The 19,367-nt window shown below is 39.3% G+C and overlaps 1 protein-coding gene across 1 annotated transcript in view; it reads left to right on the top strand.

Moving 5' to 3' along the window:
- The first annotated feature begins 646 nt into the window (after positions 1–646).
- MYOM2 (myomesin 2) overlaps positions 647–19,367 on the top strand; it is a 73,308-nt gene continuing 54,587 nt past the window's right edge. The window contains exons 1-8 of the mRNA XM_009910273.2: positions 647–797; positions 1,806–1,925; positions 4,191–4,329; positions 4,518–4,675; positions 5,529–5,621; positions 13,800–13,888; positions 13,969–14,019; positions 14,290–14,454. Coding sequence (XP_009908575.1) covers positions 691–797; positions 1,806–1,925; positions 4,191–4,329; positions 4,518–4,675; positions 5,529–5,621; positions 13,800–13,888; positions 13,969–14,019; positions 14,290–14,454 — 922 coding nt within the window. The 5' untranslated portion in view covers positions 647–690. The remainder of the gene's footprint in view (positions 798–1,805; positions 1,926–4,190; positions 4,330–4,517; positions 4,676–5,528; positions 5,622–13,799; positions 13,889–13,968; positions 14,020–14,289; positions 14,455–19,367) is intronic.

Here is a 19,367-nt window from a genome sequence, read left to right as displayed (position 1 = left end):
AAGCTATTTTCAGCAGTATTTTATTAAACTACATGGATTGCATGTACTTTTCACCCAGTAAAGAGATGAATGGAAACAAAAGAGATTACATAGAACTTGGAAGCTGACAATGATGTAGTGATTGAATTTCGTTGGTTTCTCTGTTTTACCAGAAACCACTTTTTTGTTAGTTTCATTTTGTTTTGTTTTCTCTGAAGCAGTTATAAACTGAATATTGATAATTTTTGTCCCCAAAGCACGTATCCCCAGTATTTGATAGGAAATGGAACACAGTCTATGCTTTGTTGTCATGATGAACTGGACAAGAAACAACATAAATTACAAGAGAAAAAGTTAGAAGTTGAAAGAGCAGAAAGCTGAAACACCTAAAAATGCTCAAAAAGCTGTCAAATTTCAATCCTTGGAAAATTTTTATGGAGGTGTTAAATGATATCTGCAAAGAAAAGGAAAAATGATCCAACAAATTATCTTCTAGCTCTGTATCTATGATTTCTTAGCTCAGATTGAGTGGCTGATAAGGTATAGCCTGAGGTACCCATGTACATCATTAACAGCTTTCTTTGTTGTAAATGGTTGGAATTTTATGTGTTTGTACATGTACAGACACATCTATGTATCTCTAAGTGTCTGAAATATATGGCTAAATGTGATTTTGCTCTCTGCAGGAGTTACTGATTGTAACAAACAAGTATGTCTTCAGTAGTGTTGCCATTTTACCAGAGGAGGCACAAGCACTTTGATCAGTCCTATCGCAACATTCAGACAAGATATGTACTTGAGGAGTATGCAGCAAGAAAGTGAGTGCCATGGTTTCTATTTTGACTAATCAGTTTTTAGAATAAGGATATTTATCCTCAACCTTTACCTCCAAAAGCTGTGTTTTATTCAGAATGATAGTTTTCTGATTCCTTCTATTGAGATGCTTTTCTATAGTGTCCCACTAGGCATAGCTAGAATTTCTAGCTATGTTGCAACTTGCCTACACAGACCTTTCACCTCAGGATCTGTTCTGTTTGCCACCTCCAAGCTGGAAAATCTTCCTTTTTAGGCTCCAATTAAAACTCTGGCTAAAGAAAAATTGGCATGAAATTAATTGTAAATCATAGAATCACATTTTTACCCATTTTTACACATAAGAAATAAGGATATTCCTTCTCCTGGAGTTAGCTATTCCTAATTATAGTTTTTTATCATTCTGTTTCTTTTTAAAAAAATAAGGCTTTAAGTTCTCTTACGTATATCCACTAGATACATGTATATCCACTAGATACATGTGCTTTGTATATCAGAGTCTGGAGCTGTGAATCTTAGTTGCTTGAGTATCTCTGTGCTCCCTCCTCAGCAATTAAGATTAGCTAGCTGTGTAGCTTGTGCAGCTTTCACAGGGGAAGAAGAGAATTTATACAGAAATTTTTGTGAAGAGCAGAAAGGCAGGACTGTTTAGAAACAGGCAATGTTATAGGGATTCTGTGTGGTCAGAGTGTTAGGCTGGTTCCTTCATGGTTCACTGAAATGCTGTCAAAGCACTTGAATGATTGGAGACTGAGATAAGTATAAATTTAATAGAATTGAGTGAAATACAATGCCTAATGATCCCTAGTGACAGATGATGAGCATTAAACCCTGGAAGGATGAGAATCAGTACCTTAGTGCACTCTGTGAGGAATGTAAAGTAGGTTTGTCTTCTTTCTCACAGAACAGTGCTTGGTCATGGCATACTGCACATTTAAAGTAATTTCTTTGACTTTTGTGAGTTCATGTTTAACAGAATTGCTGGGTTATAACAATATCTTTTATATTTGAAGGGCTGCTTCCAGACAGGCTGCTTATTATGAATCACCTGGCTTGGGAAAAACGACATGTAGACTCTGTGCCAGGAGAGCACGTACCTTGGCTCACGAAGCAATGCAAGAATCCAGGAAAAGGTAAAGCACTGTTGGTCCCATCTGACCTGTGTGGTGGCTGTGGTCCCATTTAGTATTGCTCTTTTGCCAGGGCTCTTTTCAGAGCTGACAGGACTGGACTCTTATCTGTCACTGATCTTCACTAATCTATTTTGGCTGGAATACTAAATGACTGAGTATTGCTTTCAGTCTCATATTTCAACTCAGGGTTGTTCCTCTAATCCCCACTCTGACCCCTGAACACAGCTCTGAAACCAAAATAAATTAGAATCTGCCTGGGATCCAAAGTGCATTTTTGAACAGGTCTTCTCCACTCTTTCTAAATTTCTCATTTGGATCAATTTAAATATTTTGAGGTCATAATATCAAGAGAACTTACTGTCACATCTCTGTTACAACCTTGAGATGAAGTCCAATAGTAAATATGCAGGTGGTAATATTCCTCTTAGTGAATTTACTGTTTCTGCTCTGTTGTGCCCTACAGTGACTGCACCAAAGACACAGATAATTTCTACTGCAAGAACAAATTCTCTCTTGCTTGTAGAAAATGTGCTGAAAAAAACGTATATATCCACATGATACTTTGATTGTTTTGAAGTACGTATGCTAGAAACAGAATGTTCTAGGAAAATCAAAACAATCTATATAATCTATTATTTTGTAAAATGATCTTAAATTTTATCAATCTCAAACAAACAAACCCCAAAAAACCCACTGAAGATCAAGGCTGATATTTAAAATACATTGAAATGGTGCAAAAAAAAAAAAAAAAATTAAAAATACCAGCTCAAGAATGTCCTGACCTTCTGCACACTGAACTTCATGCAATTCTTCTAATTTACTTCATGGCACGTTGGACTATGCTTTAAGAGTCTTGCCATATTCTGTAATGATAGTCACAATAGGAATGTCCTTATATTCAGCTGCCTTTTTTTTTCTTTCCATTTTGTCATGTGGACAAGGCACACGCTAGCATCAGGCGCTTGCTTGAATCAGTATGAATGCAGGCACTTGGGATAGCTCCTCCTAGAAACATTCATGAGTTGAGTTTTTCATAGGAATTCTGAAAAATGCATCAAGAATAGTGTGGCCAGCAGGATCAGGGAAGTCATTCTGCCCCTGTACTCTGCACTGGTTAGGCCACACCTTGAGTACTGTGTCCAGTTCTGGGACCCTCAGTTTTAAGAAGGACATCGAGACACTTGAACGTGTCCAGAGAAGGGCAACAAGGCTGGTGAGAGGTCTCAAACACAAGCCCTATGAGGAGAGGCTGAGGGAGCTGGGATTGTTTAGCCTGGAGAAGAGGAGGCTCAGGGGAGACCTTATTGCTCTCTAAAGCTACCTGAAGGGTGGTTGTAGCCAGGAGGGGGTTGGTCTCTTCTCCCAGGCAATCAGCACCAGAAGAAGAGGACACAGTCTCAAGCTGCGCCAGGGGAAGTTTAGGCTTGAGGTGAGGAGAAAGTTCTTCACTGAGAGAGTCGTTAGCCATTGGAATGGGCTGCCCAGGGAGGTGGTGGATTCACCGTCCCTGGAGGTGTTCAAGAGGGGATTGGACATGGCACTTGGTGCCATGGTCTAGTCATGAGGTCTATGGTGACAGGTTGGACTTGATGATTTTTGAGGTCTCTTCCAACCTTGGTGATTCTGTGAGTCAGATTTTCAGGATACAATCTACAAATTTCTCTAAATGTTGTCTTTTCCTGGCAGCTTCTATAATACTTCTCACTCAAAATTACCAAAGAGGGATTTATTTATTTATTTTTTTTTTTTTTTTGCATGAAGCAGTTCATCAAATCCCTCTGAACAATGTGGTCTGTATCTTTCAGGTAAGCTCAGCTGATAGAGCTCTTGCAGCTAGCAGAACTTCCCAAGTGCTAGAGTCAAGGGCATACCACAAGAAAGGTCCAAATCTTACCAGGCTGTGAACAGGTACAGAACATACTCACACTCCTCTGCCACCTTGTATCCATGGGAAGGAAAATTAGGGGTCAGAAGGAAGCCAGGCAGGTTCTTGATCTCAGTTACCAGAAGAGTAAGGCAGTGGGTTACAACCTCAATGTGACCTTGCCAACTTTCAAGATCTGAAGCTTCAGTGCAACATATACAGGGAGAAAGAAAATGAAGGAAGATCCATATTAATTTCTTGTGTTCATTAGGACGGGCAGATAGATTCTAAGAATAATTCTTAATCTAAATTTCATGTCTTGCTGATACAGTTTCAGATTCCTAAGTTGCTTAAAGCTTCATATTGGTTACACTTACCTGGCATTTTCTCTTGTCCTACAGGACTCATGAACAAAAGACTCATGCAAGTGAAGAGAAAAGGATACGTTTTGCCAGTGAGTTGTCTGCTTTGGAAAAAGAGATTCACACAGCCAGGCACCGTGCTAGAGAACATCTGGATAAACTTGCTGTACAAAGGATGGTACAGTGCTGAACCTTCTTCTCACTATCCAAGCAGATTTATAAGAGATACCGAAATTTAAACCTATGTTTCAATTGCCAATAATGATTTAACAACTTTTAATTTTGCAGATTTAAGAATAGATCATCTACCACATTTGAGTCCAGTGCTAGATGCTCTAGATACTTTTCCTTTCCCATGTTTAATAGGTAGAAGAAAATATGGCTCTGGAAAGACATGCTGTTGAAGAAAGGATAAGTCGAGCTCCTGAAATTCTAGTGCGCCTGAGGTCTCACACTGTCTGGGAGAAGATGTCAGTGAGCCTTTGCTTCACTGTACAAGGATTTCCTGCCCCTGTTGTACAATGGTAAGAGACTGGCCTTTCCTCGCCCTCTAAAAATGTTGTTAAGCTTTTTTCATTTGGAAGCTATGGCATAGCTGTTAAGTGTCACATACATAATGGCTATGTTAAACCCCCTTTATAATCCTCATAGATGTGCTGGATTGTAGCAGTTGATACTGTAGTGGAAGAAGTGGGAGGACAGCTTGCTGAATTCCCCTGACCAGTGTGAGAAGTAAACTTGAATATTTCAGAAGCCAGACTGTGGAAGGCATTCAATTTTTTTTGGCCATAGAATTCCGTGATGGTGAAGCTACCTTCTAAGCCTGGGCAAACCTGCACAGTACCGTTGCTGTCATGAGTTGTGTCCATGTTGAGTCTGTGTCAGCCTCTGTTGAGATGGACATGAATGGAACATCCCTGAAGCTTCCTCCCTCTCCAGAGAAGTGCTGTCTGTATATGTGAGAGCCCCAGGTTGGACTGTGAAGATCTAACCTGAGGAACAAACCTGTTGCTGCTTCTCTTGTTTGTGCTGAAGTGCTTTACTGTGATCCAAGACAAAGTGTTTGGTTCCCATCTCATGACAGGGATAGTGGACTCTAAAGTTCAAGTTACATGCCATCTTCTCTCTACTTCATGCCCTGCTCTTGTGGTTTGGGTGCACATCTTCTCAATTTTTTACTGCATTTATAGTCCCCCCTTGGCTTCGCAGCCCAATGAGTATCTATCCATACACACTGGAGAATACTCTGTGCAAGTCAAGGAGACTCACAGAAAAAGTGCTGATGATAGTAAATGATAACTGGATGCAAAAATCTAGTGTATTAATGCAGTGAATAGGGTCTGATATTAATGAGGTAATTTTTTTCTTCATTGTCAGGTACAAAAACGAGGAACTGATTACCCCTGCAAGTGATCCAATGAAGTACAGAATCGAAAGCAAATATGGAGTACATGTGTTGCATATAAACAGGTAGATTGTTCTGGGGCATGCAACAGGTTTTTGTACTCTACACAAAGTATTTTTTTTATATCAAATAATTAAGAATTTGCACAAAGGCTGCAAGAGTTGTTAAATTCAGCACACTCATCTCTTGGTACTCACACTGAGGTTAGAGAGGGTTCACTAAGTAGCTCAATATTAGATCATGAAAACTAAATTAAAAATTATGTACTTCTATTATTTAACTGCAGCAATCTACATGACTATAGAAAAGAAGAGCTAAGTAGCTGAAATAATAGTAGTTCCTTTTTTATTAGAATTACATCTCAGCATTCAAAGTGGAAATTTGTGTATTTCATGCTTTTGCCATGACGAAGCTCATTAAGCTAAGCAAAAAATTTAGCTGGTCAGGGTAAGGATATCTAGTCATCAGTGTTTATTTTATTATATATTAGATTTTGCTTACATTTTGATTGCCACTTTTTTGTTCTCCAAAACCCAAGGAAATGTAAGTTTATTTACTGTAAACCTCAAGTATTCTAACTTCATTTAATTTTTCAAAATTATGTTAATGTTGTGGTATAGAAAATGCCTAGGTAAAATGGCTTCCAAAAATGAATCCTCTACTGTCCTAAGCAACTGAAATATTTCATGTTGTTCGTGACTTGGTAGAAGCTATCAGCCTTAAAGAATAATGAGAACATGGCTGTGGTATTTAAAAATATAATGAATATCTAGTACAGAGACACAACCTGCCTTTTAACTTCATCTGAAGCATGAGCACAAGCTGTGTTGAAACAGCTGGAATTTTTGTGGCTGACTCTTGGTTAGCCAAATATCTCATCTTCTACCCTGTCTCCATCTGTTAGCAGTGGATGCAGCCCTGAGCAGAGACTTGAAGCAATAGTAAAGAAAATATGTGCATTATTCCTTCTCCTTTTGGAAGGACTACTTACCTTTTGTCATCCTGCAACAAAGTCCAGCCTAGCTCTTTATCTTTCATAGCTCACGATGGGAGAAGCATCCCTGAACAGAAGCTGATGGCAAGAATCACTGTTATTGCTTCTAGAGGGGTGTTTCTCAAGGAGTAGCAGTGCTTTTGAATACTTTTAAGACACCCATAGCCTTCTACTCCCAGGCCAAGGATAACTTGCTGACTGGCTCTCTTTATTTGTGACATGTCTCAACACAGCTGATTTTTCCCATCAATATTTCGGAGATAAGAGCATGAGGTTAAAAGATAGAACCAGATTTTTCTCCTGCAGTCTTCTCCCTTGCAGCAAAGAAAATGGAAAATGTCTTCCTTTGGATGTGTGTGAGTGACAGTCAGATGAAACTTTGGTGACTTCCTGCCAGTGAGTGATTGCAGCTGTATTTATTCTCTTGGTTAGTGTCCACAAGCAACTGCTTGGTGAATTCAAAAGCTGGCTATGTAGTATGTAGGTTCCTTTAGTGACATTTTTGAAATAAATGGCTTTTTGAAGAAATAAGAATCAGTGTTGCTGCCTTCTGAGCATCCATAACCATTAGGGTTAAGAATGCTAATAGCTTATATCCCCTTGGTGCTTTTTTCTCTTTCTTGTGCTGGTCATCAGTCATGTAGACATCATCCACAATCATCTTTGGGAGTGCTCAGACCCAGCCATATTTATTCAGCCATGTCACAGAGTTGTTGGCACTGACTCAGGCTCCCACATCAACCCATCATCACGCACTATTTACTAGTCCCGGACCTGTATGTGTTCATGCAGGCTCCCTTGTGTTCTACCAAGCTGCGATCTTCAGACACTGGTGCTCCATTTATCTTTTATTCTGTCTGGCAGTGTTGGTGTCTTTGCCACCTAAAGATGTCTGGCTGCTTTCCTGGAAGTTTCCCTCCTCTGCTTAAAATACTGCTAAGGGGATTGTAGACCCAAACTCTATTTACCATAGAGTTATACATTTTATTAAATTAAAATTTCTAACCTTAATTATAGTTCTTTATTGCTAATCTGTTTTATTTCAAAACTTGACCATCAGCTGTATTTTCTGTCTCAAAACACAGAAAATAAACATGCAGGAAATAGAAGAATGGTTAGTGTCTTACTAATAATAGGTGTTTCTCATATTGAAAACAAAGAATCTACAGTTAGAGGTTAAAATACATGTATCATTCACATTTTTATACAAGCATGTATCAGTTAACTCTGGATCTTCCATACATATCTTTATGCACATATATGTGAAGTATTATTTTTATTCTGGGAACCACTGGGATTTTCTGCCTATCTAGTTCTGTGCTCCTCTCAGCTGTTCATACCAAAGTGCTGAGCTGATGTCATCTGATCTGCAGCCACTCAGAATGGCCTTGGAATTTCTTGGCCACTTTTCTTGGTGCTTCAGTGTAGCTCAGGGACTGAACTTTCCCTTCTGATGCAAGCATGATATTTATTCTTACGACTATTCCTTGATACCAGTGGAAAAATTCTTGAGGTATCAAAACCAGAACGTCACCTTGTACTCTAAAGTAGTAACTGGACACAATTCATCCCCCTCTCGATTGCTGTCTTCAGGGCCTAACAGTAACTAGACCATTGTCACTTCTGTCTTGTTATTCTGATAATTTGTGCTCATTTTACCACATTTCCTGTGCACATTCTGTGCCACAATGTTGTAGTTTGAGCTGGGTGCCCCCCTGGTGCATTCACTTCCTGTGTCCAGAAGTCCAGCCCAGAGGGATGGACACAGGAAATTGTGTATTCCCTACCATAATTCTTCGCACCACTATAAGATCCAGTGCGGAGTCTGGCACTTCCTCTTTCCTTCCCTCTCCGAGACTTGGTAACTGGGGGAGAGATCTCCCGGCCATGGGCCTGATTGGGCCCAAGGCCACAGGGGGATGGGCAGTCTCAGGCCTGGCCAGCTGAGACTAGCCCAGCAGAGGGAGGGGGAGGAAGGAGCCCTGGGGGTTTTGCATGCACCCTCAGGTGGGGATGGGATCTTTCTTTGTCACTGTGCTTTGGGTTTTCTGTAACATTCACTGCTTTCTATTTAAACTTTCATCACTTTTGCAATCCGTTTGCCTGAGTCGTTATTTCTGCCTGTGGTGGGGAGGGGACCTGCCCCAACCCATTACACACAATTATCATATAGTGATTCCTTCTTGCTCCTTTTAGGCTTCTTGAATTGGGAGGTTGAGCTTAAGGTTGCCCCTGAGCAGTGAAATGAAGGGGCTGGACTTTCATTTTTGGCACAGCTCATACTTGTAGAAGAAGAGGTATTACCAGCATGCCCTGGGATACTGGTTCATCCCATCTTTCACCTCACTTCTAATAGGTGATTCAGAGCACACTGTGAGGAGTTCTCTGAGGGAAAGCTACTGGTAGTTGAAGTGATTGATACTTGTCTGAGAATGTCAGGGTTAGTATAATACCTACTTCTTTATCCCACCTAATTTAACTATGCATAGGGACATAATACAAGAAAAGATTTCTATGTCAGTGGTAGTTAAGATGAGGATGCTCTGCTGCTTTATAGCATAGCTGCAAAGTGTTTTCTGCTTTAGCATGTATCTTAGGGATTAAAAATCATAACATTTTGAATGTCTTAGTTACTACTACTTGATTTTCAACCATTTTTTGATTCTTATTTGTATACTATGACGTCTCCTCAAATGAACCACTTTGCTTTATGACTGTGCTACATTACCTGTTACACTGGCTGGGGCATAGAGGATGCAGCAGTATGGTACTGAATGGGAAGATTTCTGACTCCTGTCCCTCCATTCACAGGCAGGCTGGACAGTGGAAGGAGCAGGGAAGGATATCTGATTTTCCAAAGCTCTGTCAGTGTGATGTGGCTGCACAATCTCACTTATACAATGCTTAAAGTTTGACAGCATTTTGTCTTTTATTAGGGCCCTCTCTCTTTTCTGTTTCATGAAGTAATCTTTTAAGCAGAGCCTGTAACTGCAGCAGAGGTTTGTGGCTGCATCAGTAAAAATGTGTGGCAGAGCCAGCAGAGTGCAGTGTAGTACCTACTGCCGGTAAGCAAAGCCAACCCTTTCATCAGGGGTCTGCTCCTCAGCTCCACTAACCTTGCTTTAGAAAATAAAATGAAATGAAATAATAATAAAATAGTTTAAAAATTGAACGGACCTCCTCTTCTAACTATTCTCATGTAACAAATGATGCTGTGCAGCCAGTACAGTGCTATTTTAGTTTGATTAGGCACAAAAATCTTGAGCTAATTGAGTCTGCAGCGATAGAGGGTGAAGCCTCTCCTGTCTCCTGGTATAGGTGGGAGCAGGGCAGAGGCATTGCAGCAAGGGCAGTCCTCTGGTGCAGAAGATACAGCTTTTGTGCTGTGTGGGTTTCATCGGGTGATAAACTGCAGTGTTTCACAGGTATGCAGTACAGGCAGCAGGCATGAGATACTTCTCTTCTTTCCTTGCTGAAATGCAAACTACAGCACCCACATGAAAGTCTGTGGTCTTCTAACCTGTCAGTCATTGTCCACAGTAAGCTGCAATAATTGGGAGATTGAGGAAGAGGTTACCTCTCAAAAGAAGTTTCCTCTTCAGTAAAATAAAAAGGCAAACAACACTTAACTAGATAAAATGAATCTGATTCTTTTAAACTGGTGAATCAATACATGAGATGGTAACCCTGAAGAGTATTTCCATATGTTCAAGTCACATAGCTGTAACATGGAGAAATTTGCATCCAAATGAGGCAGTTTTAACTCTGTAATTTACTACATTCCTCTGCCTATTCTTGACATGCACTGAACTGTATTCTAATTCAGGCAAAACTTTTATTTCACTCTTAACTCCTGTGTTCAAATCTACAGTAGGCAAATGCATGAATATATGCATTTTAAACAGATGTGTCTGTCTGAGGAATATTCCTCACACAAACATTAGTACTTCAGAACCTCAAGTGGATTCAGGGCAATTTAGTTTTCACAAAAATATTAGTATCTTGGGACAGATACAGATCTGCACTTGCTTCATGCTGTCTGAATGGACTCTATGCATATTTTATCTGACCTTTCTCCATTATGATCCAAGAATAACTGTTGGAGAGACCACACTTTGACTCCTGGGTACTTCAAATATTGTTTCTAACAGGTTTTGATTCAGTGCACTTTACAGTGCAATTTAGGAGCAGCACTAGGGTGATCAAGATTCATTTTCTGGGGACAAATGATTGAACATAATGGAATAGAATAGAATTAACCAGGTTGGAAAAGATGTTTGAGGTCATCGAGTCCAACCTATCATCCAACACTATCTAATCAACTAAACCATTGCACCAAGCTCCCCATCAAATCTCTTCCTAAACACTTCCAGTGATGGTGACTTGACCACCTCCCTTGGCAGCACATTCCAATGGCAAATAACTCTTTCTGTGAAGAACTTCCTAACATCCAGCCTAAACCTCCCCTGGTGCAGCTTGAGACTGTATCCCCTTGTTCTGGTGCTGGTTGCCTGGGAGAAGAGACCAACCCCCACCTGGCTACAACCTCCCTTCCAGTAGTTGTAGAGAGCAATAAGGTCTCCCCTGAGCCTCCTCTTCTCCAGGCTAAGCAACCCCAGCTCCCTCACCCTCTCCTCATAGGGCTTGTGCTCCAAACCCCTCACCAGCTTTGTTGCCCTTCTCTGGACACATTCCAGGAACTCAACATCTTTCCTAAAGTGAGGGTCCCAGAACTAGACACAGTACTCAAGGTGTGGCCTAACCAGTGCTGAGTACAGGGGCACAATGACTTCCTGCTGGCCACACTGTTCCTGATGCAGGCCAGGATGCCATTGGCCTTCTTGGCCACCTGGGCACATTGCTGGCTCATGTTCAGTCTAAATAGACTATGCACTAGTTACTGTATGTTCTATACTTACATCTAGTTAAAGTAATGATGTAGTGCAGGCTGATGAGAACATTTTACAGTTTCGGTACAGTTAACTCCACAAAGTCCTTTCTTGTATGAAATGTTTGAGATGCCTCATTTGTTGTTACCTTAATTTTTTGTGCTGAGACACTCTGCTGGGCTGTGATAAATGTCTGATCTATGCACATTTAGGTACAGAGACATCAAAGCATGACTTGGGAAAAAGGCCTGTACTGCGGTTTTACATTGCTTTTGGTTTTTTGTCTCCCAAGTGTTAAATTGGGGTAGTAAAAAAACCTCCACATTATTTTAAGATGTTAGTGCGAGAAATATTGTCAAGTCTGACAGCTTGTGAACAAGTCCAGAATCAGTTAAGAACATTTTAAAAAATACTTATTGAAAACAAACAAACAAACTTAATAATGCTGAGCCTAGTATTTAAAAGCTTTTAAGTTGTTTTTCAGATCTTGCCTGTCCAGACTGTAACAGGGACCTTAAGGGCTTCATATCCAACTGTAGACTTTTTGATTAAGTGGCCTAATGTTAGTACTTACCCCTGTTTTTGATAATTAGTTATGTGATATACTTTGTATTTTGCTGCATTTTGTGAAATGTGTGGCTAAGAAGTTACCTCTAGGAGAAGCTGTTAGTCCTGTGTGTTTAGTGAGGTAAATCTCAATTTAAATGAACTTTCATCAAGTTGTGTTTTAGACATTGCAACACATTATTCTTTTTTGTGGTATGACATTGTCCAGAATATATGAGAGAGCTGAAAACAGGTTTCTGATGTGCCTGGCACAGGTGCTACCTACTCTCAAACTGGCATTCTGTTATGCAATTTACAGCAAACACTTTTACATGTTCTTTTTTTCTCCCAAACCTGGGATATATGACCTCTTAGAAGACACATGCAACCAGAATTCCATCCCTTTAATCTGGCAGTTGCCAAGAAGAGACAAATTTGTTCTTATGAGAGGAAACTAAGTGCCTGCATGCAGAACATTGTATCTCATCACTGGAAATTTCTGAGTGGCCTCCTTTAAATGCTCTACTAAATGAACTGTACAGGACCAGGCTTTAATTGTGTGTATTTAAATCAGTAGTCTGATTAGGTAATGTCTCAAAGCAATAGAAATTCCAAGAAATAAAAAACAAGCTTGAGAGTCATATTGTAAAATAGTTGACTAAAGGAGAAGTTCATGAAAAAGCACTTGAACAGGACAAATAAAAAGTTTTGTTCACTCAAACCCAAAATAGTTTATTTCATATTATTTAGCAAGTTTCTGAAAACAAAGTAAATTCTAATTTTTTTTTTCCATTCAAATATTAATTCTGAAATTTGTAATTGAAACAGTCTGCCTTTTCCAAAATTGTTTCTTGGTCTAGATTAAGTTCTCTCACCAAAACTGAGGAATCTCATTTTACCCAGATCTACATCCTGCAAAAACTAAATCTCAAATATGATAAATTATTTTCTAATCAGTATTCACTTAAATTGATAAGAAACATAAGCAAGTATGCTTATCTCAACTCTAAATTTAAGAAATCGCACTGAAAATATATATATTTATGCATAGTTTAGCTTACTTCAATTTCATGTCAATAGTTCTTTTTACAGCCCCCATTTTGAATAAGAAAAGAACTGGGACATCAAAGTTTGTGCCTACATCTTAACACCTGGCCACTGTTAAAGTAACTTCCTTTTCAAGGAAAGATGTAGTAAGTGAGACAATCCATCCCTGGGTCCTGTTATGCATGAAGTAGCTTTTTTTCTTGATTTTTCCTTATATTGTCCTTGAATAATAAACTTCTTTTCTCACACACACACAAAAATACATATAAAGACAAGCCATTTATTCCCATAAGCAATTTCAGACATTTTCCCTGGTTTTACATCATCTCCTCTGGACTGCTTAAGAGATGTGAGAGAGGCAAAAAAAAGCCAGTATCTTCCTGGTGCGAATAACCATAGAAGGAGGAATTTCTGCAAGCATCCCATGTAATTTTCTTTTGTGTCTCTTTCTTAAAATATGTGGCAGAAGGGCAATATGGATTAAGGAAGAAGGTTACATATAGAAAGGGAACACCCAGACTGACATCTTCCAACAATCTACTTTGATCATTCTCTAAAGGTCATTTACGGTTTGCTCAAGTTAATGAAGCCTGTATGATAAGCTGTGATAAAACTTAAGTAAAAATCAGTTTTCTGAATGTCTTGCATCAATATGTACTGTATGACACCAGTAAAGAGCTTTATACACATTCCTTTGTTTGTAATTTCAATCAGTAAAAAAATTAGTATTTGTGAGACTCACCTGATTTCCTCCTTCCCCTTTCCAGAGCTGATTTTGATGATTCTGCTACCTATTCAGCAGTTGCAACAAATGTGCATGGGCAGGCATCAACTAATTGTGCTGTGATTGTGCGAAGTAAGTCCTACTTCATGATTAAAACAAGAAATAAATATGATGGCCATGTCATTGAATTTTTGTTGTATGTTCATTTGTAGGATTCAGAGAGGATGAAGAGCCTCACCCAGCTGGCATAATGCCCTTTCACTGTAAGCATTTTTTTTCTCATATAATTTATGCATTCTTATCAGAGTAATGTTTTACAGATGAGAAAATTGGATGCTTCCTTCTTCTGGCTTTGCTTTCTAAACATTCAGTTATTACTGGAGCTGTCCAGGTGCTATTACTTTCCCATATGCATTTCAAGATCATCACACAGTGTAATCGAGAGCTCCATCCCCTGTTCAGATTAGTCAGTAATCTGTTGGTGCCAAGCACAATTTATTTACCTAAGAATGTTTTCATTTTCTCATGCACAGTGCCCCTGTCATACGACATTTGCTTTACCCACATTGATGTCCAGTTTCTGGAGAAGTTTGGAGTCACCTTTGCAACTGAAGGTGAAACACTGACCCTGAAGTGTTCTATGTTGATCACCCCAGACCTGAAAAGACTACAACCTCGTGCTGAGTGGTACAGAGATGGTAAGTAAGTACATTGAATAACAGCTACCTGAAAAATGCTGGAATAAACACTGAGGGTACAGGTGCTGATGTGTTTAGAACATGAGATTCATAGGATTACATTTGGAATAGAGGAGATAAATATTTCTAGTTATAATTTACAGACCTGCACTCTCTTTCAGTTAAATGACTTGGTCGAACTTTTCTTGAGCACACACTTACAGCATCAGGAGGTGATCTCCTATTATCTAGTAACACAATAGTTAGGATGTTTATTGACTATGTGAAGATCCAAATTCTGTCTGTGATTTAGAAGTGAATATCATAACTGCTGAGCTGAAGGGTACTCACTGAGCAGTAAATTAACATTTGAAATACTGTTGTGTAGGCATGGACCTCCACCCCCATCTTGCTCCAGCATTTATTGTGAATTTTATATTAAAATCAATGTAAAGTATAGTTGAGAAATACTTCTAGGAGCCGAGCCCGAAACACATACCTTTGCTCTGCTGTTGGGAGGTTGGTTTTTTTTGCATCTTTAGTCAGTGAAGTCAGGCGAAGCAATATTAACATAAAATACTGAAAATAACATCATTGAAGCATATCACATATTCTGGTAGATGGCACGCAATCCCTACACAAGTAATGTTTGTTCACTATACTGTTGTAATATAGTTGTTCTATTCACCTTGAGCAAAGCTTCCAGGACAAGATCTAAGCAGGCAAAGAAATTTATTATGTTGTACAGCAAAGTTACATAGTCTATCAGAAGGCACGTGTCACATCTGAATTGATTGTTTTCTACTGGCATGCACGTAATTAAGGCATACAATAGGTCAAAATAACAAAACAATATTTTAACACATCCAACCAAATTCTGCCTAATTTCTCTCCTTCAGTTACAAACTGTTTACATTCTTTTCTGAGTCAAAGACTAAACATAGCCTTCTCTAATCTGAGCAAAGGCAAATCACCACAGCCGTCCAAAGCTATCTGAAAACAATCCTTCTCCTACACTATACCAAAAAAGGAGAAAGGTCTCAAAATATAAAATTAGCTACTTACAGTTTAAGAGATAGATGTCTATTGTTGATATTTAGAGCACCAGTTTTTACCAACCACAATTTTTTTGAATTCTAAACTAAATATTCTGCCTGAGGATTTAAGGAAATCCTTGCTTATTTGTGAGTTGTGGGATCTTCTCCCAAAAGGACCATGTTTGAGAATGATGGACTCCCAAGACTGATGTTTGAATGGGTTCTAGGCAAGCTGGCAGAAATTCCCATAGCTGGGAATGTAATGCATAAACAGTAAGATTAATAAAGGAGTCAAAAAAATTCAAGGTTAGGAAGATAGAAAAAGGATACTTTTATTGCTGTTAGTTGTGTCTTTTGGTTTATGTTTGTCATAGTTTTACAGAGACTTACATTTTGCTCACCTCAGTCTGAGGTGAACCATGAACTTAAATGATACATTTATTTTATCTCCTATTTGGCCTAGTTTCTCAAGATGCCAAATCTCTGAAATTTTGGGTTTGGAACAACGTTTATAACAATCTGCTGGTTTTCAAGCGTTGCATTCTATTGCTTCACTTTTCATGCAATATGAATTTTTCTTGCATCATGGATAGGTGACCAAAAGCTTATGGCCCTTACAGTTTAACCTACCATAATTCAAAGATAATTCCCTCTTGATATCTAAAAATATTATGCTCTTTGTTTTCTCTCTTATTTCATTTACACCTACCTTCCCCATGAAAACCTGAGATGAAAAATTGGTCTTTGAGGCTAATAGGCCTGTACTAGTAAGTCAGGTATGCTTCCACCCCATTATTCCACCTATCTTACAGGGAATAGAATAGAATAGAATAGAATAGAATAGAATAGAATAGAATAGAATAGACCAGACCAGGTTGGAAGAGACCTTCAAGGTCATCGCATCCAATCCATCATCTAACACCATTTAATCAGCTAAACCATGCAACCAAGCACCCCATCAAGCCTTCTCCTAAACACTTTCAATGACGGTGGGATGATGCAAACAAACTTAGATTTGTCCTTCACTCCTATAAACGGATCACAGTATTTCCAAGAGATTTACAGGAGTATCCAGTGGCAGAACTTCATCCCCCACACAGCAGGAGTTCATGCACTATGAACTTCCATTATGTGCTACAGTTCCCCGTGTTGAGTCTCCTGAGATCTGGAGGCACTGCAAAAATGGAAGCAAGGTTAAAAAATTGTTCTACATCTTGTGTTTTAGATGTTCTGGGGTTTTTGAGATGCAATACTTGTTTCTGCTCTTGCATTAAGACAAACTGCATTTTCCCTAACATTTTCTAGTTTGTGTTAACTGAATAATAACTAAATCCCAGGCTTATTTCTAACAATTACACACAAGAGAAATATGTGTTTATCCAACACTAATAAGCTCCACACAAGTGAACCTTACTGAGAATGTCTACTAGAGTCCCTAAAATATTACTCTACTGAAAAGCTATATAAAAAGAGGGATATACTGTACATTGAAGTTTCTTTTCATCATGTATTTTGGTCTGTTTTAGGGAAATTATCTCATGTACTGAAAACAGAATGTGAATCTTGAGTCACACTGCCTCTGAGGGTTAGTCTCCTGCAGGTTCATTCTTTAATAAATTCTGGGAGAAGTGGCAGAATGGAGCACATGAATAGACTGGAAATTTGACTGCAGTACTGAGATCCCATAACTGTAATATTGTGATGGAAGGTGCAGGAATACCTGCTTTCTTACAATTTCTGAATACATTTGTGGTCTTCAAAATTTACTCCTCCTTGGATTGTCTAGAAAGTCATCCATCCAGTATACATTAAAAGAGAGAGCTCCTGCTTCCTTAAGGAATATAGGAGGTATTAGGACTTGTGTGAAGTTTTTCTGCTTTTATGGAACAGAACTGCCTCCAGTTGTACCTTCTGGTCTCAGGTACACATAAAGGGTGGATATGGATGACTCTGGTCTTAACAGGCATTACAGGCTTGCCTACAGTTTCTATATATTCAGACTAGAGTTTCTACAATTCCGCTCAAGCTTGAACTCTAAACAAGTGACCTGCTTTTCAGATGCTGGTCACTCAGCTTTGTTTTTTCTTCAGGATTTTCCACAGGACTCCTGCATTAGTTAAAGTTTCTAGGTGAAGGCATTTTCTAATTTAATTTAAACTGTTTCACGTCTCTTTACACAAAGTCTCATTACCTTTGTGACATGCATGACAGAAAGGGAAAATGCAGATTTTCTAGCTAAGGATCTCATGGGAAGGAATGTGACTGAATTAACTTTGTATGCCTCTCAGAAAACAACTGTTTGCCTAGGTGAATATGTAATTTACTGCTCTAAATTTTAGTAGTGTCTTCCCCATGCTTTATCTGGTAGTGTGTTATTTTATTACACCTTCTTATACCATTCAGCTCGTAGATGGGAAAACTGATTCCTTTGCAACTCTCTGCTCCAAAGTGTATTTAAGCAACAGAATGATATACATTTGTAGATATCCAGCTCCTTTAAATATAGTTCTGCTGCATTAATTACAATAAATTTGGGTCTTAGGGACTTAAAAACTAATCCAATCAATTGTTAAAAAGGGTGATATGAGATAGTCCCTTGACTAGCATAAAATATCCTGCTGAACCTTTTGCTCCATTTTCACTAAGCAGTTGTATTAATTTGCATTAATCATGGGTCACCACCTCTCACCTGTGAGAGATTCAAATTTAATTTTATTCACTGCTCAGTAGGTATGCATTTAAGATTTTAAATTGGTATATATCTAAAGCAGTCTTCTGATTAAACTGAAATCTGGTCTTTAAACTTGAAGAAAGAACTGGAGTAATCTGACATTTGACCTGAACAGGTAGCAACACTTATTAAAAATGAAACAAAGTTCCACCTTGCATTCATTACAGCATATGGCAGGTTTCAATGTCATTGTTTCAAACTGTGGACTTTTTTCTTTATCAGTGTAGGAAAACTTATAGTGATGGAACTTCTATTGTTGGCACTGCATAGGGTAGTCTGAGACTTCATGTTCTCTAAAAGTCACTCATCAAATAAGTTTAGATGCAGATTACTCTGTAGAGCTCTCATGCAGTGACGGTGCTTCGGAGCTATAAAGCTCGCATAAAAGTAACTTTGTATGCCTGATTGGCTCAGATCTGCACCATGAGGTAGGTTCTTCTGGCCAACATAGCCCTACAGGCTGGGGTTGGAGTGGCTGGAGAGCAGCCAGACAGAAAGTGACCTAGGGGTACCGATTGACAGCCAGCTGAACATGAGCCAACAGTGTGCCCAGGTGGCCAAGAAGGCCAATGGCATCCTGGCCTGGATTAGGAATAGTGTGGCCAGCAGGACCAGGGAAGTCATTCTGCCCCTGTACTCAGCACTGGTTAGGCCACACCTTGAGTACTGTGTCCAGTTCTGGGACCCTCAGTTTCAGAAGGACATTGAGACTCTTGAATGTGTCCAGAGAAGGGCAAGGAGGCTGGTGAGAGGTCTCAAACACAAGCTCTAAGAGGAGAGGCTGAGGGAGCTGGGATCGTTTAGCCTGGAGAAGAGGAGGCTCAGGGGAGACATTATTGCTGTCTACAACTATCTGAAGGGAGGTTGTAGCCAGGAGGGGGTTGGTCTCTTCTCCCAGGCAATCAGCACCAGAACAAGAGGATACAGTCTCAAACTGCGCCAGGGGAGGTTTAGGCTCGAGGTGAGGAGAAAGTTCTTCACAGAGGAAGTTGTTAACCATTGGAATGGGCTGCCTAGGGAGGTGGTTGAGTCACCATCCCTGGAGGTGTTCAAGAGCGGATGGGATGAGGCACTTGGTGCCATGATTTACTAATCATGAGATCTGTGGTGACAGGTTGGACTTGATGATCTTTGAGGTCTTTTCCAAACTTGGTGATTCTATGATT

This window comes from Dryobates pubescens, chromosome 3, assembly GCF_014839835.1.
Source record: "Dryobates pubescens isolate bDryPub1 chromosome 3, bDryPub1.pri, whole genome shotgun sequence".
Lineage (NCBI taxonomy): Eukaryota > Metazoa > Chordata > Aves > Piciformes > Picidae > Dryobates > Dryobates pubescens.
Note: the sequence above shows the minus strand (reverse complement) of the source record. Positions and strands in the feature narration are given on the sequence as shown.